This window comes from Geotrypetes seraphini, chromosome 14 (assembly GCF_902459505.1).
Source record: "Geotrypetes seraphini chromosome 14, aGeoSer1.1, whole genome shotgun sequence".
NCBI lineage: Eukaryota > Metazoa > Chordata > Amphibia > Gymnophiona > Dermophiidae > Geotrypetes > Geotrypetes seraphini.
The window spans coordinates 26,743,811-26,768,138 of NC_047097.1; the positions used below are offsets into that span (position 1 = coordinate 26,743,811).

Here is a 24,328-nt window from a genome sequence, read left to right on the forward strand (position 1 = left end):
ATTTCCTGATGAAGCTCTTTAGACAACCATAGAGCGAAACGGAGATCTTCCGTCCTCCATTAGAAGTAAAAAAGAAAATTGAAGAAATAGCACAAGAAATCTTAAACAAACACAAATGGGTGGTTTATTTAAAAGATTAATATTTCACATAATTATTAATTTATAAGAACATTTCAGATTTATAAAAATAAAAAAGTTAAAAAGAGACGTTTTGAGCAGCGATAGCTCACATTTAGGTCACTTGCTAAGACAAGTTCTAAGAGCAAGCAACTATGAGCACTTGAGGTCTTTTAGTCTCTAAAAAGTTATGAAAATATAAAACAAGAGAGACCGGCTCATTCCAGCATATGGCTATTTTCATCAGGGTTGTTGGTTTGAATTGTATCTGACATTTTTTTATTGTTGTACAACGCTTAGAAATGCTGATAAGCGTTCAAATCAAAATTTTAAATAAACTCGAAACTTGAGCTTACGAAGACGGCCAAATGAAAAACGCACAAAAGCAAGCTAAGAGTAAATTTGATCATGTGATCCCTCTGCTCAAGGAATTCCATTGGCTCCCAGTGTATCTCAGAATTCAATTCAAGTGCATTTGTATTGCATTTCAGATCCTATTTGGCATTTTTCATCACTTTGATTCCTTTAGATTGGAATGTTCATGGATCTCATCTTGCCAGAAGTTCTCAAAAATTAAAACTTACATTTCATTCTCTCAGTGGTAAAAACAAAACCTTTGAGAGATTTAATTATTCTTTTGCTTTTAAATTAACCGAATACATTGTGGATATATAAATTCAAAGAAATCGACAATCAATTATCACCACAATACAAACACGATAAAGTACCTCCCGACACCCACCCCCATTCCCAAATATTACTAATAAATAGTGCTTCTCTGTCTGATTACAAATGCAATGAGTTAATTACAAAACTGCGTGCTCTGATAATTGCTGTATATAAGGTTCCCAGGTCATCCAAATTTTACTCTGTTTTTTATAAGATGGGGAGGTCGCCCTGGCTTCCATAATCATAAGCCCAAATCTCTAAATAGTATCCCTGGATGTTTTGTTATAAGATCTATTATCCCTGCAGAACGTCCAAGTCCTAAGCCCCCCCAAAACGCACCTCTAACACGCCCCCTTAAGATTTAGGTGGACTGAAGGATTTCTACGCAGTCAGTCTTGAAAATGCCCCACTTGCATGTTTTAACTACTCCAAGTGCCAGTTCATGCTGTCTTTTTGGAAGTCTCTCTTTTTTGAAAATAAGCCTCCTAGTCTCTCTCAAAAATACCAACTCAACTTTCAAACAAAATGAAAAACTATAAAAATTAATTAAACTAAATCAATTACCATAGGTGTGATGGTTTTTTGTGCTATATACTGGGGATCAAATATGGCTGGTTTTTAGAACTTGCAGCTCACAGGAAAAAACCAATTTGCACGCCTGCCAGGCCACTCCTTGCAGGGAAAGTTGTTCAAGAGCAGGACTAATCCTGCTCGTCACACAGCAATATAAATGTTCTGCATTTCAGGCCCACAGCTCATCCTAAAAATCCAGTGCTCCAAGCTTTGTGAACAGCCGGAGATTCTCTGCCTGAGAGGGTGGATAAAATTCACTGTAGAACGTGGCTGAAATGAGGGCAGGGGCCTGCAGCTCCGAATACAGACTTTCTTCAGTCTACGTAGGGAACACTTAAGCCAGAGTGTAGGGTGTGGTTTCAGGAAAATAACTCTCTAGGCCAGTGAAGAATATCACAGTGATTAGCTGTGCATTGTAAGGGGCCATGAAGTATCTTCCAACCCTTCTGGTTCCACAATGACAAAGATCTTCTCAGAGAAGAAGCTGATGACATTTTGCAACTAGAATGACTAAATGATATTCAAGAGGAATAATGACACTTGAGCAGACAGTAACCACTATTAACTTCAAGGCAAGCTGGCCTGGCTTGTTTCTGCATAAAGGAATCCATAGTTTGTGGTCAAGTGTTGCTCATCTTTTCAAAGTCAGGCCTCTTTAAAAGTACAGCATCACATGCAGTAAACCCACTATCTGCATTTCTCCTACTAGAGAATGACACGTCCCCACATCATCCCAACAAGCTCCGTCCCCATCACCGTGAGCTCTGTCTGCATCCCGTCCCCACGAACTTTTATCCTCATTTTCCCAAGCCTCTAACACTTTATGATTTTATACTTAATTTATAACATTTTATTGAAGGAAATAATTAAATATAATACGATACAAATAGATTTCATTTCAAATAGATTCACAATTATAATATTTACATACATATTTCTATCATTCCTTCAAAATATATTTCCATATGACCCCCACCTCCTTTCCCCCTCCCTTTTTCCTCTCCTATTCACATTGTATTGAAGTAATTAATAAAATTATAATATAAAATGAAATTTATCATTCCTTCAATATACATTTCAATATGACCTATTTCATCCTACCCCTACACCCCCCTCTTTTGAATGGAAGATGACACATATTACCAGGTATTACAAAGTAATAAATGTTTCCAAAGCTTCATTGTAAAATATTAACAATCATACTTTGTGCTCTAGAGGAAAGATTTTGAATATAAGGGTCCCAAATTTTCCCAAAAAAATCCCAAAAAACAAACAAACCCCCAAAACAAAACTGTGTACGTCTTGGAAACTTACAAACATCCCTAACTTCAAATAAAATTAAACAATGATGTGTTATGATTTTATACTTAAATCTTTTTATTAAAGTATAAAAAGGGACAATATTCTATACAACCGTTTAGAAGTATAAATCACAAATAGAGCCTTCCATTATTTATTACGATCTTTGAATGCTAAACACTCAATTGTACGTAGATGCCTTCCTCTGATGCTATGTAGAAGGGAGATTTTTGAAGAGGCATCTGAACTACGAATAATGCTCTTGAGTCATTAACGATTGACGACATGTAATCCTAGTTCCCGCCTATTTTTAGTGAGATAAATGTGTGTATCGTTATATGTTGCTCTTTGAATCATTGTGAATGTTTTATGCTTTAAACTGCTTAGTTATCGGCGGTTAAGAAATTTTAGAAATCAATAAATAAGAAAACCAACATTAGCTGGAATATCCCGAGACAAAGGGCTGTACATTGGGAGGGATTCCCCACAGGGATGTGGGCCACGAGCAGGACCTCACTTGCATAGAGGCCACAAAGCTTAAAGGGTGCTCTGGAATGAGGAGGTAGAGGACGAAGATGAAAAGGGCAAAGACTCGGAAGTAATCTCAGAAAATACTTTTTCACAGAAAGGCTGGTGAAAGCATGGAACGGCCTCCTGCTTGGGACAAGTACATTGGATCTCGAAAGGAGAGGAAAGGATAGTAGATAGGATTACCTTTTGAGGACATGTCCGGGGGTCCGGACGGCTTTTCAAAACCCAGCACTTTGGGTTTTGAAAAGCCTCTTCAAATCGCGTGCACGCGCAGCCTTCCTCTCTGCCCGACAAAAGTAGGCGGCGGGGGCCGGGACTGGGCGTGGAAGGGCACAACTGGGCGGGCCTGGGGGGGGCGGGTCTAGGGGGTTCCGGATTCTCCGATTGAAAAATCTGGCAACCTTCATAGTAGATAGAATGCATAGGCAGACGAAGGGCTCCTTTTACAAAGGCGCGCTAGCCGCTACCGCTTCCTCTTAGCGCATGATGAAGAGTCGCACGCGTTAACCCCGCTTAATAAAAGGAGCCCTAAATAAGCCACGTGATCTTTGTCTGCCTTCATTTTTCTGTTTCTAGGTGAACTGGCCCCAATTCCTGTAGCTGGCCAATGGCTGCCAACCCCCCCCCCCCCCCTTCCCAAAAATCACTGCTATTGCGTGGATCGTGCCAAAACTGTGCAATCTTGTTACATGAAAAGACTGTCCTTATGTTTGGCAGAGTAGAGCCTCAGGATTTAAAGCAGAAGAGGGTTAAGGCAGATTTAATGAAGAAGTGGAAAGGGCCCTTTTTTGACAAGCTGAAACTAACAGGGAAAGACTTAGAAGAAGCCTTTTCCCACATAATAGCAGCACAGAGGTGGGCGGGTGAATCAAGGAATTTGGCTTTGCTCAAAGATAGGATTTGTTAACCCTCAGTATACATACCTGAGGGGAAGGTGACACATGGGCCATAGGAAGAAAGTCGAAACTTGCATTCAGAATACGAGAACAAACCGAATACACTTCTCCCTCCGTATTCGCTGCGATAGGGGATTAACAGAACCGCAAATACAGAAAAACCGCGAATAACTTTTTCATATGTTGTTCGCTGTTTTCTATTAAAAACCATCGTGAATAGGGTGAAACCGCGAATAACACGGTGGGAGACCTGGCCTGTTCCTGAAGGAGAGGCAAAACACGGCGAAGAAAGAGCCGGGAATCGGCAATTTTCTCTGGAAACGCTTGGAATCGGCCATTTCTCTATGCAAGCTGATGTAATTTGGGGGAGGAGCCAGCAAGCTAAAAACCGTGAATAATCGAAACCGTGAATACAGACGGAAAATTGTAAAAGGCAAGAGAGATGTTCTAATCAAGTATTTCTCAACTCGGGCCTGAAGTACCCACTTGCCAATCAGGTTTATCTACAATGAATATACATGAAAGAAATGTGCATGTTATGGAGGCAGTGTTTGCAAACTTCTTTCATCCCCCGTGCCTATCCCAGGCCTTCTTGAATTCAGACACAGTCTCTTTTTCCACCACCTCATACTGGGAGAAAGTTCCAACCATCTACCACCCTTTCCATAAAAAAATATTTCCTCAGATTACTCCAGAGCCTATCGCCTCTTAACTTCAACCTATGCTCATACAAATTAAAATACAGTAAAACCTTGGATTGCAAGTGTTTTGCAAAACAAACAAAACATTTGATTACATTTTAACTTGATATACAAGCAATGTCTTGCAATACAAGTACATACAGTATATATGTGTCGCATCATCACAACTGAGCCGATGGCTCTTCTCTCTGATGCTGTAGGAACGTAGCGACTGTTCTAAACAAGAAAAGCCTTGCAATACGAGTACATACAGTATACACGTCACATCATCGCAACTGAGCGAGGTCTTTCAATACAAGTACGTATAGTATTTTGTATTAAAGTTTTTGTGTTGTGGAGTCTTTATTATTTCTTATTGGAAAATTTGCTTTGGTATACAAGTGTTTTGGATAACAAGCATGTTTTCAGAACGAATTATGCTTGCAAACCATGGTTTTACTGTAGTTGCTAATTAACACCTACAATTGATTGCGAGCATCCAATTATTGCTTGTTAGCCAATTTGGTTGCAGGCGCATCGCAGGGTAGTCTGCTATTTTGCGTGCTGACATTTGCAGAATCCAGAGAAAAGCGTACGGGGACAGACTTAAAGATCTCAATATGTATACTTTGCACGAAAGGCTGGAGGAGAGGAGATATGGTATAAGACGGTTAAATACCGCCATGGCATAAATGTACAGGAGACGAGTCTTTCCAATTCAAGAGATGCTCTGGAAAGAGGGGGTATAGGATGAAAGAAAACGGGGACTCTGAAGTAAGCTGAGAACATACTTCTCTGTGGAAAGGGTTGTGAAATCAAGAAGTCTCCTGGTGCAGATGAAAGCTGTATCTGAGTTTAAGAAAATTTGGGACAACATGAGACCTCTACGAGAGATGAGGGGGTTAAGAGAGATGAGGGGGTGTAGTAAACGGTATGGATGGGTAGATTGAATAGGCCCTACGGGCTTTATCTGTCTTGGAGAGGAGAGGGGACAAATTTTTCCCCTATCCCCGCGGGAACTCATTTCCCCATCCTGTCCCCGTGAGTTCTTTTCCCAGCCCTGCCCCGTTCCCGCAATCTCCGTCCTCATCTGCACCAGCCTCAATTGCTTTAAACACATAAGTGTTCAAGGCTTGTGCGGTTAAGGAAGAGCTTACAGGAATGGGACAGCAATGAAACTGACCGGGATGGGAACACTGTCATTTGTCCCCATGTCATTCTCTAGGAGAAATCTTGCTCGATACTTTTGACTTCTTTGTCCCTAAAGCCTTTCCGGCTCTGAAGGATACTCAGTTGTGAAATATCTTCTTTTAACATACTGAAACCCTCTGGGTTGATGAAACAAAGGAACTTGCATTCGCTTAAAGCAGCCAAATCCTCCACGAATAGCCTGATGTGTGCCCACAACACCCTATGCACTAACTTTTCCTGTAGCTGAAAGTTTTCTTTGCATGCAGATCTGGCCCCGTGGCAGGAAGCAAAGGTGGCCCAACCAACCGTGGGAGCCATAGACTTCTCGTTTCAACCCCGACTCCTTAGAGACCGAGAAACATCTAACACGAGATCGGGATTGCTTCAGATTCCGATCGCCGGGCAGCAGGAGCCGAACCCTGAACCCCCAACTTTATTAGATGTCATTAAGCCGAAAGCATTAGAGGAAAAGGCACCACCCCCATCTCCCGCCAAAAAAAGGGCTAAATGCCGGCATTACAAGGTCAACTGGACCCGAGCCAGAACCCCCCTCCCCCCTCCAAATCCCCAGTCGGAAGAGGACGAAGGACTGGGCTAACTCCCTCCCTTCCGCGATCCAGATCCCTAAAAGCTTCCAGTACTTACAGCCATAGTGGGGGCGCAGCCCCGCCAGCCCGTCCGCTTCGTCCGAGGTGGACATGGCGATTCGGCGACGATTCGGATTCGGCCGGTCCGAATATTGAGGGGGGCTGGACGGCGTTCGGCTCCCGCAGAGGGGCGAGACGGGGGAGGATCGGCGGCTCCGGCCTGGCGAGCAGCAGCTTCGAGGGAAGGTGGAAGGCGGTTTCGGCTCTGCCCGTGCCCAGGGTGTGCCGGCCCGCCCCGCTTTAACTCTCTCGGCGCCGGCTGCGAAGAGGAAGCGCGCGGCTGCACCTTGCCGCGACTTGACCTCCACCCAGGGGCTTGTGCAAGCTGCAAAGATATCACGTGCCCTGAGAGCCAGAAATATCTTGGTAAATAGATAATTTAACAAACTGCTCCCTCCCTCCAAGTATTTATTTATTTAACATTATTTATAACCTGCCTATTTACAAATCTAAGCGGGGAACAATAATCACATACAAAAAAAAAATGCAAACAAACATCACAAGAAAGAAACAGCTTTAAGAAAACCAACAAAGAATTGCTACTTCTACTATTCAACGTATATAGCGCTGAAAGGATAGGCAGCGCTGTGCATTTTGACATGACAATATACGGTCCCTGCTCAGAAGAGCTTACAATCTAACTTGGACAGGCAGACGTACGCTAGCTGAAAAATTACCGCCTGCTAGCGCTCACTATTCCACGCGTTAAGGCCCTAACGCACCTTTGTAAAAGGAGCCCATAGGGTTGAGGATGGGTGAGGTGAGAGGAGTTAGGGGTTGGAAGAGGTGGGCTTTTAACTGGGCCTCGAACCCTGCCAGAGACGGGCCCACTGTTGGGATTTGGGCAACATGTTCCGAGCATTGGGCTGCGCAGTAAAAAGTAAAAGTACCTTCTGTTCTTTCGTTGAGTCTCTGTACTAGTCAGGATCTATGGTTTTGCCACTCCCTACCCCCCCAAAACAAAACTGCTGACCTAGGCAATTGCCTAGCTTGGCCAGCCTAGAGCAGTTTCTTTTTTGGGACCCTACAACTGATTGCATTTTCTGGGCTAGTTTATTTCCTTGCTCTGTTATTTGAGTTTCATGCTCATTTATTTTATCTGAAGTATCTGAGGAGAACTAACACAATTTCAAAACTGTATTCTCCAATGAAGACTCAATTCTATTAACAGTAAGCCATATATCATTTAAAATGATAATTTTGTCCTTGAGGAGAACATCAAGGGTTGATTCCATAACCATTTGGACAGGAGTCAATCCTTTTCTTCTTGCACCTCCAGACTGATCTAATACATTAAGTCAGGTTTTATCACAAAATTGTAAGGAAGAGGTTACAATCTCAACCTTGGAGGGTATCTCTACTCCTCCAACAAAGTTTGATGGCTGGGGAGGTAGTGACAGCTCTCCCGAGAAGAGGGAAGCAGACTGCATACTTAAAGTTACCTGCTTTTCCATCTGTGTCGAAGGAGCTGAAAAGTACCGATCCAATGGACCCATCCCTGGGGCTAGAAGATGTATTTTCGCCTTTGGTATCAACCCTCTCCCGACTCCTTAGGGGGTCCAAAGGGGCATGTCCTGCCTCTTTGGGCCATGCCCCTTTGGACTCAAGACCCTGAACTCGCGACCACAGGCCGCGTACCGCAGTTAGATGGACTTTTAAAGGAGTCTACAAGGACACTTCTCCTTCATGCTGGCAAGTGTCAGGCTGCTGCAGGGGCCTCCTGCACCAATGGAAAGAACCGTGCTGCTGGCAGCACTGGCGGCTCCCGTTCAGGTCTTTATCTGCTGTCATTTACTATGTTACTACATAAAGGTGTTGGGAGTTTTCAACTGGCGGGGCTTGGGGATTCCTGCCAGTCACATCATAGGTGTGCTGCTACGGAGTAGGCTTGAGCCCAAAGGGGCATTCCTCTTTCTTTCTCTTTATGCGTGATTTCTGTTTGGTCACCTTAAGATCACACAAACCAATCATGCCCAGGTTCCTGCTCTAATTTAATGCACAGACATATTATATCCCCTTCTGTGGGTTTTCACCTGACCCAGCATTTTTTTAGCATTACAGTTTTGTGGCCAAATTCTAGACTATTATTCAGATTTTCCTAGATCCAGTTCTGTTACTAATACCATCCAGGGTGTTTATCCTAGCTCAGATTTTGGGATCCTTCACAGAGACAAACTTCATCCAGCAGCCCTTTCAAAATATCATTTAGAAGCAAGGGCGCAGTAGCTAGAGCTGCCATTTTGGTTGGGCCTTCCAAAACATCCCCTCTCTTTCCCTCTCTCCTTCACCACTAGATTTTGTCCTCCTTCCCATAGGCCGACAACTTCCCCGTTCTTTGAATTCCCTCTCCCCCTGTCCCTTAGCACAATCTCTGGTGGCATAAAATTAATGAATGAATTTATTTATTCAATTTTCTATATTGCTGTCCTAGGAGAGCTTAGAATAGTTTATATGAAATTTATTCAGGTACTTGAGCATAATTCCCTGCGCAGGTAGCAGTGAAGATGCTGAGGTGGAGTGGAGGAGGTTTAGAGAGATGATATTGCTGGGCCACGGGCAAGGAGCAAGTGCTAGATCAAGGGGGAGAGGCTGAACTGGTTTGTGGGGCCTGACACATTGGATGCGAGGCGAGCCATAGCTATGACGTTGCTTCAAAGCATGAAAGTTTGAAGTTTCCAAGTTTATTTAAAATTTTCTATCCCGCCCTCAGAAAAACCATCAAAGCAGCTTATAATCTATAAACATGTTCAAAATACACAATGCAAAAAATAATCAACACAACCAAAAGAACCAGACCAAGTATCAATCCATATGGCACTCCACTTCAGCTCCAGAACTCCATTTACCATTATCTTTAGTGCAGAGGAGGTAGAATTATGACCAATCTTCTACAAAATAAAGTCAGACATTTTCTGCAGCTTCTTCTTACTCCATTCATTGCTTTCAGTGTGTTTTTGGATACTGGGAACATTCAGGGTGGAAAAAACAGTGCTGCACTATTATCACTTGATTTTAAAAAAAGAGAGGTTTCCTAATGGTCACGTATATGAGGCTGGTCCTGTGACTCAGTGGCAGTACTGTGTGTGCACTGTCATGTAAGAGATCTTGATTTACCGTATATTCCTACATCTGGCTCTCCATGCAGCCATTGGAGCAAAGGGGATTTCAGCTACTGCACAATGGCAACATCTAGTGGTCAGATATGATGCACATGTATTCTACAGTATTTCAAAAAAGATTTGGGGCAGTACATTAGACATGACTCACTTCTTCCCCTACCTTGTGAGGGCTCCAGTTGATAGAATATTCTTTCTGCTGTAATACTGAGCTGGGTGGCGGTCTAAACCTTGTTGTGCTAACTCCTTTTGAGCATCGGAGAAGGAGTCACAGAAGAGTATATGGCTTTACTAAATGTTTGGTAGACTGAGCCACAGAAAGTGATCCAAACATCTTTAATTAACAGCAATTGTTCTGTGAGGGAGAGAAAAGATTTGGACCGTACCCGATACAAGTTTTTCCTGACACTAGTTTGGTCTTATAGCCCCTGAAGCAGCCCAATTAGGGTGACACCCCCCTAATTGGGCTGCCCACCCCTCCCCTTTTTGCAGGGAGTTGTGCTGAATGCTCCGCACTACTCCCTACACGTATAGGAACCCTATGAATGTCGGGAGCAGTGGGGAGCATTCAGCACAGCTCCCTGCGCTAATAACCGCTATCACGGTTTAAGTTATACCCTATGTTTTATCTCTACAAAAAGAAGTCACAAAACCACCACATAATCAAGTTGAAAAATCAACGACAAAACCTGAGGCTACGCCCGGAAGCGAGTGTGATTGGGAGCAGCGCCATATTTCAGCATCACTAAGCGCCTGCTAGCTGCAATTCAGGAAGGACCCTGGCCTACATTTCTGGTGCCTAGGGGAGCCGCGATTCTGGAAGCGGCACCTGGCAGGCACCCGTTTGGTAGGCCCCTGTCACCTCGGGCACCGCTTTCAGAATCAGGGTCACTTGCGAATGCACAGTATGGCAGGTCCTTTCCGCAGTACCACCTGCATTGGGCAGTAAGGGAGAAACGTCTAGAATTGTTGCGCAATGCCGTAGTCCTACATGACAACGATTTCAAGGATGTTAACAGTTCAACCTACTCTCAAGTTGATTGTGTGCTTGGTTTAGTGAAACAGCTAGCATCTATTACTTGTTGGTTCATAAAACTATGGTTTCAAACATCATGCTTTTTTTTTTGGGGGGGGGGGTTCGTTCAAACTGTTTAACTATCGACATCCTTCAAAGTAGTCTCCCAGATTGTCTTGTGTGTCATCCAGTTTGTAAGGGACACACTGGCCCAGAGTCTACAACAGCTGCTGAAAGTTAGGGGGTGTTCTGGCCTAAAATATCAGCACCTAACACTTTCCACACCCCAAATCCATCCCTAACCACATCTACTCTTCTTGTAAGCGCCAGTGGGTGCCTTGTCGATTTCCACACAGAACTGAAATTAATCATTTTTAATTGGTTTTTTTTAGATTGTAATGGCATTTTCAATTATCACACCAGTTAAGCCAATTTAAAAAATGAAGTTCCGCACAAAAAAATTAGCTAGGCCCTGCTTATCTAGATGCCATTTATAGAATCAGGGCCTAAAAGTTTTTGACCTAAGGTACGCTTAAAAAAATAAGTACTTGCAACGTAGCTTGAGTTAGATTTAATTTTACACCGTTGTGGAATCCAATAGTGAATCCAGTAAATAGTGAAATCCAGTTCTGATGTTCTGAGTTTCCCTCCCCAGCTGTCCCTGCTGTGCTCTGCAGCAATGGCTCTCATACTTCATAGGACAATTACTAGAGGTTCACGACTGTTTCACCTTCTCTGCAGTGTTCACTGACACACAGAAAAGCAGCCTTATTAAAATTATATATCCACAGAGCAAATGTGTATCTTTCATTTCATCCCTTCTGCTGTTTGAGGTTTTATTTCATTACCAGTAGCTAATTTGGAACATAGCTATGAAGGAGTTCGGAGCAATACTGTAATGAAAAATTGAAGCCTAATTAATGTTAAATTGCTTTATAATCAAATAATTTGGATAGTGAGAACATGAATCATAATCTATTATTCAGCCAAATGTCAGCAGAAAAAAAAAATTGATTTGGGCAAATTTAAAATTTTCTTTCACAAGTAAGGGCTAAACTTTGTTTGATTCCCATGATTTAGGCACATGACATTCAGGGCAAAATTCTCATTATTGCAATTCAGAGGTTCTCAGCTAGGTTCTGGGGCCACAAATAGCCAGTCAGGTTCTCAGAATGCCCTCAAAAGGAGTACAATTGAGATTGAGTTGCAATGCACTATTGCTACTGGATGCAAATTTATCTCATGCATATTCATTAGGGGTACCCTGAAAAGTTGACTGGCTATGTGTGTACTGAGGACTGGGTTGTGAACCTTATTTTGCTATAGGTACATATGTTCGATAATGAACAGCATTTCCCTAGGTATGAAAGCCCATGAACCTGACTTACACTAACCTACCATGGGTGGTAACCTTTGGTCCCTTCCACTCTGTCACAAATCTTCACTTATTGCCACAGAAATGTAGCTTGATATACATCCAGTCATTAATAACAAAAAGAAAAATCCCAGCATCATCTTGACAGAGCAAATTCCTCAGGGAAGCTACTAAAATTATCCCCTTCCTTCTCTTATCCCCCTTCCAGGTGTCAAGGAATGGTTTGAAATTTGGCAGCTAAGATTTAATGCTAAGCAGTGCAAGGTCATACATTTGGGTGGCAGAAACCCAAGGGGATGGTACAGTTTAGGGGGGGGGTGAAGAACTTTTGTGTACGAAAGAAGAAAGGAATTTTGGTGTGATAGTATGTGATGAAGGTGATAGTGAAAGCTAGAAGGAGAGGAATGGCCAGTAGGAAAAAGGAGGTATTGATGCCCCTGTATAAGACTCTGGTGAGACTTCGTTTAGGATATTGTGTACAATTCTGGAGACTGCACCTCAAAAGGATATAAAAAACAGGATGGAGTCGGCCCAAAGGAAGGCTACTAAAATGGTTGGCTAAGAAATGCAAGGTCATGGTGGTCATCATGTTTCTATGTTTCTCAACTTAACAAATGAAGAACCATAAGGAACTCGACAAAATACATCAGAGTAAACTATATCAGTTTTGCTGAACAGAAAAAACCTAAAACTCAAGGAGCTGAAGAAACTGCACAGCATGTCTTGGTGCATTAGATTACCTCATCCACTTGTGCACCTGACTCAGTCCTACTTGTTGATGGAAAATGGTGGAGGATCCCATCATAGAGTCTTAAAAACAGATATGCCTGACCACTTAACATAGGCTGACCAGTTCCAGTATTCAAGACTTCCATTTGACTTGCTGGGCTTCAGCTGCTGGGTCTTCATTTTTCTTCCTCGATTCATCTGGTCCTTGGAAGGCGTCTTATAATCGCCAGAAGCCTTTTGCCACAATATTATTCCTCAAATCTTAATTAAACTTGTCTCCTGTTTTGTAACTAGTTGTCACTTACCAATTAAAGAAGCATAACCTTTTGCAAACCGACCAAAGTTGGGTTTCAGCACTCTGATCTAAGCTGTGCGACTGCAGACAGCATAATTACAGAAGTCAGCAAGCTCAGACCTCATTTCACTGAAACCCCTCTCTTTTCAACACTTTAATTAGGCTCTGTAGAGCTCCCTTTCTGTTTACAAACCGATTCCTTCTGTCCTAATTTTTTTGGAATTACTCTGAAGCTTAATTTATTCCATTCAAGACAGAAAAGGGCAGTCCTATAATTGGGAGCTTGTGCATGGAAATGTACAGAATACCAGCACTTTTACGGGTATGCTTTTGGGTCTATCTGTCAGCAAAGCGACTAAGTGCTAATGTGTAAGAGTGAACATAAGTAGTCCATAATTTAAATGCAAGAAGGACATTCACATAGAATAGTGTGTAATGTAATGTAATTTTATTTCTTATATACCGCTAATCTGTTAGGTTCAAAGCGGTTTACAGAAAATATACATTGAGGATACAATAAAAATAATATAAATAAGATAGGTACTTAGAAATTCCCTTGCTGTCCCAAGGCTCAGAATTAGAGAATGACAGTGACAAAATTCATCACCGTTCCCGTCCCCGCGGATAACCATGGGAAACAATCTTCATGTCATTCTTTAAGGAGAGAGGGAAGAATCGGAGTATGAATGGCCACAACCACTGACTCGCAAGCTTTGCTTTGAAGAATGCTGGTGTAGAAGGATTGAGATTGAAAGGCACTAGAAAATGGCATGGGATTATTTCCCGCGGTTATCCGCGGGGACGGTGAAATTTTGTCACTGTGTCATTCTCTACTCACAATCTAACTAAAGTACCTAAGAAGAAAATTATTAGTAAATAGAAGAGAGTAACAATAAAGATAGAGGTAAAATAAGGTTAGAAACATCCTAACAAGAATACGTTGATCTTTCTGTGGCCATACTTTTAAAGCAAATTGTACATCCCAACAATACATTTGATTAACTAGAATTAAATTAAAATTTAGAAAGACCTTTAGACCAGTGGTTCCCAACCCTGTCCTGGAGGACCACCAGGCCAATTGGGTTTTCAGGCTAGCCCTAATGAATATGCATGAAGCAAATTTGCATGCCTATCACTTCCATCATATGCAAATCTCTCTCATGCATATTCATTAGGGCTAGCCTGAAAACCCGATTGGCCTGGTGTTCCTCCAGGACAGGGTTGGGAATCACTGCTCTAGACAATGGAATTCTAAAGAAATTTGAAATGAGGAAATAAAACAACAAGTAGAAAAATAAGATAATATATATGATGTACATGCTGTCTACTTTTAGTTGGCTCCTTATAGAATTAAGTCTGAACTGTCTGGTATACTATGAGATGATCCCGGTACAGGAAGAAGACCACTCTGATCACTGGAAGGCAATTATAAGCAGGCTGATCGAGTCCAGTGTTGTAGTGAACCCAGATAGAGTACCATGCTCTTACTCAGGGAGCCAGCAAAGAAGCTTGAACCACTGGCTATAGCATGCACTGTACAGCTATCAAGGTGGAATCCTGAGCTTTATTAGCTTGCTGGGTGTAAATGCCTTGAAAGGTGTAGCCAGATCCCAGTTTGTTTGGTGTAATAAAGAAGCTGCTTCCTCATACATATTTCTGCTAGTGTAATCCTCAGTGGATGTTAACCTCGTACATGAAGGTCAGAGCTTCATGAACGTAATGTACTCCTCAACCAGGAGAGTCGACACTGAGTCCACGGAGGTGCTGGAGGAGGACATGTTAACGTGGCTTGGATCAAATTCACCAGCAGAAAATAGTCTGTGCGGCAAAGGCTGGCTGGAAGGAATCGAAGCTAATGGTAATAGGAAAGCATGTTTCTCATGGCCCTGAATGCAACTGTCAGTTGCTGTGACCCTCGGTGTGTGGCGGGTGGTCTGCCACCTTTACGAGCACTCCCTCCGGTCTGGGCCCATCTCCATTGCCCGCTGGCTCCAGCGGAAAGGCACTGAGGCAGGTAGTAGATGGGAGATAGGAAAGCGGCTTGTCTCCACAGTAAACGGCCCACGAGTGATTTGAACTCAGCATGGGACTGCCACCTTCACAAGCACTCCTCTGGTCTGGGCCCATATCCGTTGTCCGGTGACTTCAACGGAGAGGCACTGAGGCAGGTAATGGGTGGGAGATGGGAAAGCGTCCTGTTGTCTCCACAGTAACGGCCCGTGAGAGAATTGAACTCAGGCCGCGGGACTTTAACACGGCATGCACTGGCTTCTCTTCTCCTCCGAAGGAAGGGAGAAGAACACAGAAAGAGGACCTAAACCCAAAAACAAAACCAGCAAAATAGAAAATCAACAATAAAACCAAATAAGGCAAAGAAAAAAATAAACACAAAAACTAGACTAAGGGAAACAGCGTAGTTGATGACCTAACTGGCCGCCATCTTGTTAGAATCTTCTGTCTCAAACTTTCTTGAGCTGAGGCACACTAAAGGTAGTGGCCACAGCTTGAGGCACCCAGAAGTGCACAGATGTCAACGTGATGACATCACACATATGCGTGACATCATCACGTCAACATCTGCGCATGTGCAGAGGCCCTCCAGATGGGCCCTGAGACGCCAGTAGGGGGTGCCAGCAGGGAAGAGGGCCAGAGAGAAGGAGGCACAGGCGCCAGCTGATTGTCTACAGCTAAGTATCCCCTAAGTCTAACAAATATCAACTGAGTACCCCAACCACTTCAGGCTAAATACCCCCTAAGTCTAACAAATATCAACTGAGTACCCCAACCACTTTAGGCTAAGTCTAACAAATATCAACTGAGTACCCCAACCACAGACCTCCCTCGGCCCACCCAAGCTCTGCCCCAGATCCCATCCCCTTTACTAATTGTAATGCAATTTTTTTCCATTCATTTTTCTTATACACACGATACACAGCAGATATAAATTCTCAAAAATGACACATTTCAATCACTATATTGAAAATAAAATCATTTTACCTACCAGCGATCCTCTGCAGGCTGCTGTAATTAGCTTTCAAGGTGAGACCGGGAGGCCAGGGGGGAAGCCAGAGGACGCTAGAGAGAAGGGGGAAACATGCAGGCCTTCGGCGAATCGGGCAGCGCTAGTGCTGTACCGCGTAGGGCAGGCGCCTCTCTTCCTCCTCAGTGTGTCGCGGCACACTCGGAATCTCAGGAGGCACACAGTTTAAGATACACTGACAGAAGAACAGGCAGTCCTGTCACTTACATGCCCAACTTACATAATACTGTAAGTTACTCAGACCCTTGCCATATGTAGGTACCACCAGTTATGTCAGGTCTACCATTGGTATATATGCAGGTGCCTAAATTTTAGCACCAATGCTGGGTTATTCTAGTTTTCTACAAGAGCTTCTGGTATTTAAATTCATGAGGAGCCTAAAGGCATTGTTTACATGCTTATGGATTAACATATCATCAAAATAACAGGGGATGGAGGGAAAATAACCCAACATTAAATCAGACACACTCCATGAATACTTAGTATTGCATCAAAGCAATAAATAACCAGTGAATGAAAAAGCCTCAGAGCGTTGGAGGCGTGAACCCACACTCACCCACCCTTACATCATTGGCAAAAAAACTTTTGCATAAAGGTTAAATAGGCCTTGAGGTAAGCAAAAAAAAAAAGAGTATCAAGTAGACACACTGTTTAAACATAGATAGCAGTGATAAGGGCCGACAATCGTTTCCTGGCAAGATCTCCACTGCTTCAGGACCACCCACTGGAATTAGCTATATGTTCTGCGTTCTCTCAACTGTTTAATTTGATTTTTGGAAGCGCATCATATGCGGAACTTCTACACATCTGTACTTTCGCATTGTTTTGCCTTTCCACGTATCTTTCATCCTAGGATTAGCAGGGACCCCTGAGGAAGATTCTACTGTTGAAACATGGACCATGTTGGGTCCAACGTTCCCAGTGCTTTTTTGATTTCTCTTGGACTTTGTCTCTGTGGATTCTCCAGGGTCAATTTCTTTGCTCTTGAGTGTGGGTTCACACCTCCAATGCCCTGAGGTTAATTATTGCTTTGATGCACTACTAAGTATTCATGGAGTGTGTGATTTAATTTTGGATTATGTATTAACATGCACACAGTAAACAGAAACACAATGAACATGTAAACAGAAGCAGTCAAGATTAGCACCCAAAAATTCAATGCTACACCAAGGAGGTGACGCATGAGGTCCAAAAAATATCTGATTGCTAGGAAAATCTGTTCTCAGCTCCACAGGGCATACTCTATATAAGTAAACATATACAAGGTCTGACAATTAAGTTTGTGAACTTGCTTCCGTGCATTTACGTTGGCAGCGCTGTACCAACAATTCAGTAAGCTTTCATAACCTTGGTATATCAGTGTCTCGCAGCTGTTTTCGTTTCGATGTTTGGCGGTGTCTTACTGAGTGGCATTCAGAATTGTTGCTGAGTGTTTTTATGTGCCGTCACGAGAATATCAGAGTTTGATTTAGAGCAACGAACAAGCATTAAATTTCTTGTTAAACTTGGCAAGAGTAGAAGTGAAATCAGGGACATGTTAGTCCAAGTTTACGGGGATAATGCCATAAAGAAAATGGCATTATACAAATGGATTAAATGTTTTTCTGAGGGGAGAAAAAGCATTACTAATGAAGAAAGGTCAGGGTGGCCAGTAACAAGCAGAATCGATGGAAACATTGCAAAAATTCGCCGAATTGTGCCGAATTGTGCCAAAATCGTTGGCCGATTATGAGAAGCATAGCAGACCAAGTAAACATTGATTGAGAAACAGGAAAATCTTAACTGTAAATCTTGACGTGTGCAAAAATGGTCTCAAAGGAGCTTGCCCATGAACAAAAACAAAGGAGAGTCAAAGTTTGCAAGACCTTTTGGATAGGCAACACAATGTTTTGGGTCATATTCTCACTGGTGATGAAACATGGGTGTACCAATACGACCCAAATAAGTTCCGCCATCCAAATCAAGAGTCAAAAAACGATGTTGGCAACCTTTTTTGATATCGGAGGGATTGTTCATTATGAATTTGTATCAACTGAACAAACAGTTAACCAAATTTTCTATTTGGAAGTGCTGAAAAAGCTGTGTGAAAAAGTTAGATGAAAATGACCTGAACTTTTCGCCGACTCATGGTTCTTGCATCACGACAATGCGCCAGCTCACATGGCACTGTCTGTGAGGGAGATTTTTAGCCAGAAAACAAATAACTGTATTGGAACACCCTCTGTACTCACCTGATGTGGCCCCCAATGACTTTTTTCTTTACCTAAAGATAAAGGAAATATTGAAAGAAAGACATTTTGATGACATTCAAGACATCAAAGGTAATAAGACAACAGTTCTGATGGGCATACCAGAAAAAGAGTCTGAACTAGAGAATGACACAGGGACAAATTTTTCCATCCCATCCTGGTGAGTTCTTTTCCTGTCTCTGCCCCATTCCTGCAAACTCTGTCCTCATCTGCACAAGCCTTGAACACTTTAAAATCATAAGTAGCGACATTCTAGAGCTCAGATTGTGATGTCATAATGCCTCATTCCACCAATGGCTAAGCTCCGTCCTCATCTGCACAAGCCTCAAACACTTTAAAGTGCTCAAGGCTTGTGTGGTTAAGGCAGAGCTTACAGGAATGGGGCAGGGGCAGGGACATAATTTGCGGGGACGGGCAGTGGTGTAGTAAGGGTAGGAGGTGCCCAGGCTGATGGCACCCACCGCCGTGCCCCCCGTGCTCTCCTCTCCTTGCTCCCACTCCTTCAACACCCCTGCTCCTTCCTGCCCCCCATTCCTTGCTTGAGCTCTCTCTCTCCTCCCCATCTTAATCTTTACCAGTACAAGTGACTTGTGCAAGCATGCTCCTCACTCCTGTGTTGGATTCCCTCTGACATCACTTCCTGGCCCTGTGACCTGGAAGTGATTCAGAGGGGAACCAGGCTGGCACAAACAGGCAGAAGTTGCTCGCGCTAGTAAAGTTAACACGGAGGTACGGGGTGGGAGGGATCAATGGCGCAAAGATAGCATTGTGTGTCATGGTGGGGCAGAGAAGTGCCAGCACCCCAATCAACTTGGCGCCTCACGGCGGTCTGCACCCCCCCTTACTATGGGGACGGGACGGGGAAGTTGAGTTCCTGCAGGGACGGGGACATATTTGCCCCTTTGTCATTTTCTAGTCTGAACCAACCCAAATCAGATTTCAGTGTTTTATAGAGAAGTCCAGGCTACTCCCCTTCCCCCCCTTCACAGTCGACTCAGTTCATAAGTTCCTCTTTCATATCCAAAGTTGGTTTTCATACATTTCACAACAGCCCTGTACATGTTTTGCTGAGCTAAGCTGGTACTTTTCCGTTGTACAGTCCATTACAGAGATAGAAATAAGAACTATTATAATTTGTGAGACTGTTGAGATACTTTAGAATTTGTGAGAATAATATCATGAGTTCTTTTTCCATACATCTGGACCCCCCACATGCTATAGGAGACAGCTGCTTATACAATTGCCTCCAATATGCACATGTGAAGGAAAAGGGTGAATGGATGGATCATAATTCAGAAGGGTTTCGATGAATTCCAGCACAAGAAATGCAAAAAGCATTATGTTTTGGAAAACTGAATTTAAATATTTCATTGCACTTGCCCATTCCTTGTTTTCCCCTCTTTGCTGAAAGTTTGGTTGTCATCTCATTTAATTGTGCTTTCCGTTCCTGGAGATAAACTTCTTCATGGCAGGATCGTTAGCAGAGAGACATGTACTCATAATTACTGCAGTAATTGCAAACCGTAACCCTCTGGAAAACTGTGCACCGCCTCTGTCGAGCTCTGTTTCATATCAGTTTCACTGGAGGCGGAAAGCCCAAACCCTTAGAGGGTTTAAGGTTTGAAATGGGGGTGGAATAAAGAATTTCATCTGAAGGCACTCAAAAGCTTCAGCCAAATTTGTGAGTAGAAAACAGATTTACCATTCAATTTACTTTTCTGAGTAATGAAGAATGCTAAGCATTTAATAAGTTCTCTTCTGGCAAGAAAGGGGTAATAAACATTTCAAATAATTTGAATACTTATTGAATAGCTTGGAAAATGTGTAGGATAAGGGCACCTGGCTGAAACACCATTTAAGTCACTAGTGTCTGGTCTATTTATGCAAGGGGGCACCTGCTCAAACTCAGGAGGGAAATTTAGTGGTGACATCAGGAAGTATTTCTTCACAGAAAGGGTGGTAGATCACTGGAACAAACTTCCGGTGCAGGTGATCAAGGCCACCAGTGTGCTCGACTTTAAGAATAAATGGGACATCCACGTGGGATCCCTACGAAGGTCGAGTTAAGGAACTAGGTCATTAGCACTCAGACTTAATAGGGTGGGTAAATGGAGTGGGCAGACTTGATGGGCTGTAGCTCTTTTCTGCCGTCATCTTTCTATGTTTCTAAGGATGGGTCCATTGTATATGCCTGGTTATTGTATGGGATTTGAGAACTCCAAGGGGGAATACCAAGTAAACCAAAAGCTGTAATGAACACCATCAAAAGTGAACATTGTACAACTTGCTCTCAAAATATATACTGTATATATTTAGAAATATAGAAACATAGAAGATGACGGCAGAAAAGGGCCACGGCCCAACAAGTCTGCCCACTCTAATGATCCACCCCCTAATTTCTTCCTTGAAGTGATCACACATGCTTATCCCATTTTCTCTTGAAATCCAGCACACTGCTGGCCTCGATTACCTGCAGTGGAAGACTATTCCAATGATCAACCACCCTTTCGGTGAAGAAATACTGTCTGTCTGTCTCTATATCTATCTATACAAAGTGTTATGTTTAATAAAGAAAACACAACGGGGACCATTAGTATTATAGAGGGTCTGCTGGTTATAAGAGTTTTAAAGGAGGACTTTATAACATTGGACATGCTGCTTGAGTAAATGATTTTGTATTAATTTTTTTGTAGTGGGGGAACAGGAAAAAAAATGGGGTTTGGGAGGATGATGGTATTAATATTTTATTAAATAAAGAAAAGTAGATTTTAATTTGATTTTGATTTGATTTGATTGCGTTTTGAATTGAGGAGGGGGTGTCCAGATAGATTAAAGAAGCTAGGTTGAGTTGCAGGGCGCTGATCGGCTGGATTTCATTTTGGTTTCTAATTTAAAAATGTAATAAGGGGTGGGAGGATGGTTCTGTGAAAGAGCGTTAAATTTCAGGTGACCTTCATTAAAAGGGGATGTGATGAAATGAAATAAATTGGGGGATGATCTGCTGATGTGAGGATCTGCCACAAGAGGAGGTGAGGCCTTGATGACACCACAGGTCTTACTGGGTTCAGAAAATGGAGTAAACATCGGTATGTGAGTTGAAATATGTGTCAGCTAGGTCACCAATTAGTTGCAATGAAAAAGGGATAGTTATAGAGAAGCCAACCAAAAGAGTTGGCCTGTGTCTCCCACAGTAAAAAAAACACAAGTCAAAGCCAAGAAGACTGTGGCGACAGATGTTACTGATTGGGACTTTTATTAAAACTAGAAAAGACAATATAAATTGTATCCACAACCTGGAAAAGGGGAGCAAACATGGTCCGTGTTTCAACCTATGTTTCTTCCTCGGGGATCCAGAGCTCCAGACTTTACCTAGTTTAATATTGTTGAAACCTTACTTGGACCCCTGAGGAAGACACATAGGTCGAAACACGGACCTTGTTGGCTCCCCTTTTCCAGATTGTGAATACAATTTATTGTCTTTTCTAGTTTTAATAAAAGTCTCAGTCAGCAACATCTGTCTCCACAGTCTTCTTGGCTTTGGTTTTGACTTAAGTTAAAGAGAAGGTCATTATTTTCCATATGAATGAATTTCTAGTGCTGAAAATTGAACAATGTAGTTCTGACTTGTTAATTATTGGTTAATAAAGCTGCAGCTAGCTAAGATTTTGTCCACCAAGAAAATTTGTCTTGGGTAATAATTATTTACTCCCTCCTTTACAAAGCCACACTAGCGTTTTTAGTGCCGGCTGCCGCGGTAACAGCTCCAACACTTATCGAATTCCTATGAGAGTCTGAGCTGTTACCACTGCGGCCGGCACTATAAATGCATGCTCGGCTTTGTAAAGGACGGGGTTAGTAAGACGTGAGCATGAAAGCAGAGGCAAGTGCCAATGTTAAGATTCGCTGGTAGAAATATTCTAATCAGTGTCATAAGAGAATGCCATAGGGTGAAAATATTAACATAAATAAAATCACCACCAGTGCTGAGTAGATATCATATGTCCCTGATGTGATAGTGTAAACATATGTGCGGTGTTTATTGAGCATAAATCATTATGCCCAAGTCTTGATTAAAAGCAAAAAGCATCCAAATGTAGATAGTAGTCAATGGTTGTTTTCTACTCATAATCAAGACTTCCTTTCATATTAAACTTGTGTGTTCATCCAGATATTGCAGTGCTTTATCCTACTGTGCTTTGTGCTCTTCTGTATTGGTGTGGGAGTTTGGCCCCTCCTTGCTCTAGTAACATTGTACTTCTTTGAGGGGGTAAACAGCCAGGTGGATAAAGGGGAATCCATAGACATTTACCTTGACTTCCAAAAAGCCTTCGACAAGGTACCACACGAAAGACTGCTTAAGAAGCTATGGAACCACGGGGTGCAAGGGGAGGTCCACCAATGGATCAAAAACTGGCTGGCAGACAGGAAACAGAGGGTTGGAGTAAAGGGCCATTACTCAGACTGGCAATGGGTCACAAGCGGAGTTCCGCAGGGGTCGGTGCTGGGACCCCTCCTGTTCAATATATATAATGTGAGGTCATTAAATTTGCGGATGACACCAAACTATACAGCAGGGTTAAAACCACAGCAGACTGCGAAGATCTCCAAAAGGATCTGACGACACTGGAAGAGTGGGCCAAAAAGTGGCAAATGAGCTTCAACATAGGGAAATGCAAGGTCATGCATGTAGGGAAAAAGAACCCAATGTTCACTTACAAAATGGGGGGATCACTGCTAGAGGTAAGTAACCTTGAAAGAGACCTGGGAGTGATGGTAGACACAACATTGAAGGTGTCGGCACAGTGCGCCACAGCCTCAAGGAAAGCAAACAAAATGTTGGGTATCATTAAAAAGGGTATCACGACCAGGACGAAGGAAGTCATCCTGCCACTGTATCGTGCAATAATGCGCCCGCATCTGGAATACTGTGTCCAGTACTGGTCACCGTACCTCAAGAAGGACATGGCAGTACTTGAGGGAGTCCAGAGAAGAGCAACTAAGCTGATAAAGGGTATGGAAAATCTCTCATATACTGACAGACTAAAAAAGTTGGGGCTGTTCTCCCTGGAGAAGCGAAGACTTAGAGGAGACATGATAGAAACCTTCAAGAACCTGAAGGGCATAGATAAAGTAGACAGGGACAGATTTTTCAAATTATGGGAAACCACAAGTACAAGGGGGCACTCGGAGAAATTGAAAGGGGTCAGGTTTAGAACAAACGCTAGGAAGTTCTTTTTCACCCACATGGAATGTGCTTCCGGAGGCTGTGGTAGGCAGGAGCACGTTACAGGGCTTCAAAGAAGGTTTGGATAGGTTCCTAGAGGACAAAGGGATTGAGGGGTACAGATAGGAGTAGAGGTAGGTTATAGGGATAGGAGTAGCGGTAGGTTATAGGGATAGTCTGGGACCACTGCTCAGGCAATGGGCCTGATGGGCCGCCGCGGGAGCGGACCGCTAGGCGAGATGGACCTCTGGTCTGCCTCAGCGGAGGCAACTTCTTATGTTCTTATGTTCATCCCATTTTTTAAACTCAGTCACTGTTTTCCTCTCCACCACCTCCCTCAGGAGTGCATTCCAGGCATCCACCATCCTCTCCATAAAGAAGAATTTTCTTACATTGCTCTTGAGTCTACCACCCCTCAACCTTAAATTGTGTCCTCTGGCTTTACCATTTTCCTTTCTCTGGAAAACATTTTGTGTTACGTTAATAACTTAAGTATTTGAACGTCAAAATCATATCTCCCCTGTCCCTCCTTTCCTCTAGGGTATACATATTCAGGGCTTCCAGTCTCTCCTCATACATCTTTTGGCACAAACCTCCTATCATTTTTGTCGCCCTCCTTTGGACCATTTCAATTCTTCTCATGTCCTTCGCCAGATACGGTCTCCAAAACTGAACACAATAC

At 42.9% G+C, this 24,328-nt stretch overlaps 1 protein-coding gene and 1 long non-coding RNA gene across 2 annotated transcripts in view; both read right to left on the bottom strand.

Annotated features, from left to right (window-relative positions):
• Positions 1-6,807, bottom strand: part of IQGAP1 (IQ motif containing GTPase activating protein 1) — a 134,468-nt gene extending 127,661 nt beyond the window's left edge. Inside the window, exon 1 of the mRNA XM_033920190.1 lies at positions 6,602-6,807. Within this exon, the coding sequence (XP_033776081.1) occupies positions 6,602-6,656 (55 nt within the window). The 5' untranslated portion in view covers positions 6,657-6,807. The remainder of the gene's footprint in view (positions 1-6,601) is intronic.
• Positions 6,808-14,323: 7,516 nt separating this feature from the next.
• The window catches only part of LOC117348284, a 55,480-nt gene continuing 45,475 nt past the window's right edge, over positions 14,324-24,328 (bottom strand). Inside the window, exons 2-3 of the long non-coding RNA XR_004536943.1 lie at positions 18,405-18,436; positions 14,324-15,447 (exon numbers count right to left, since the gene is read on the bottom strand). This is a non-coding gene — a long non-coding RNA (uncharacterized LOC117348284). The remainder of the gene's footprint in view (positions 15,448-18,404; positions 18,437-24,328) is intronic.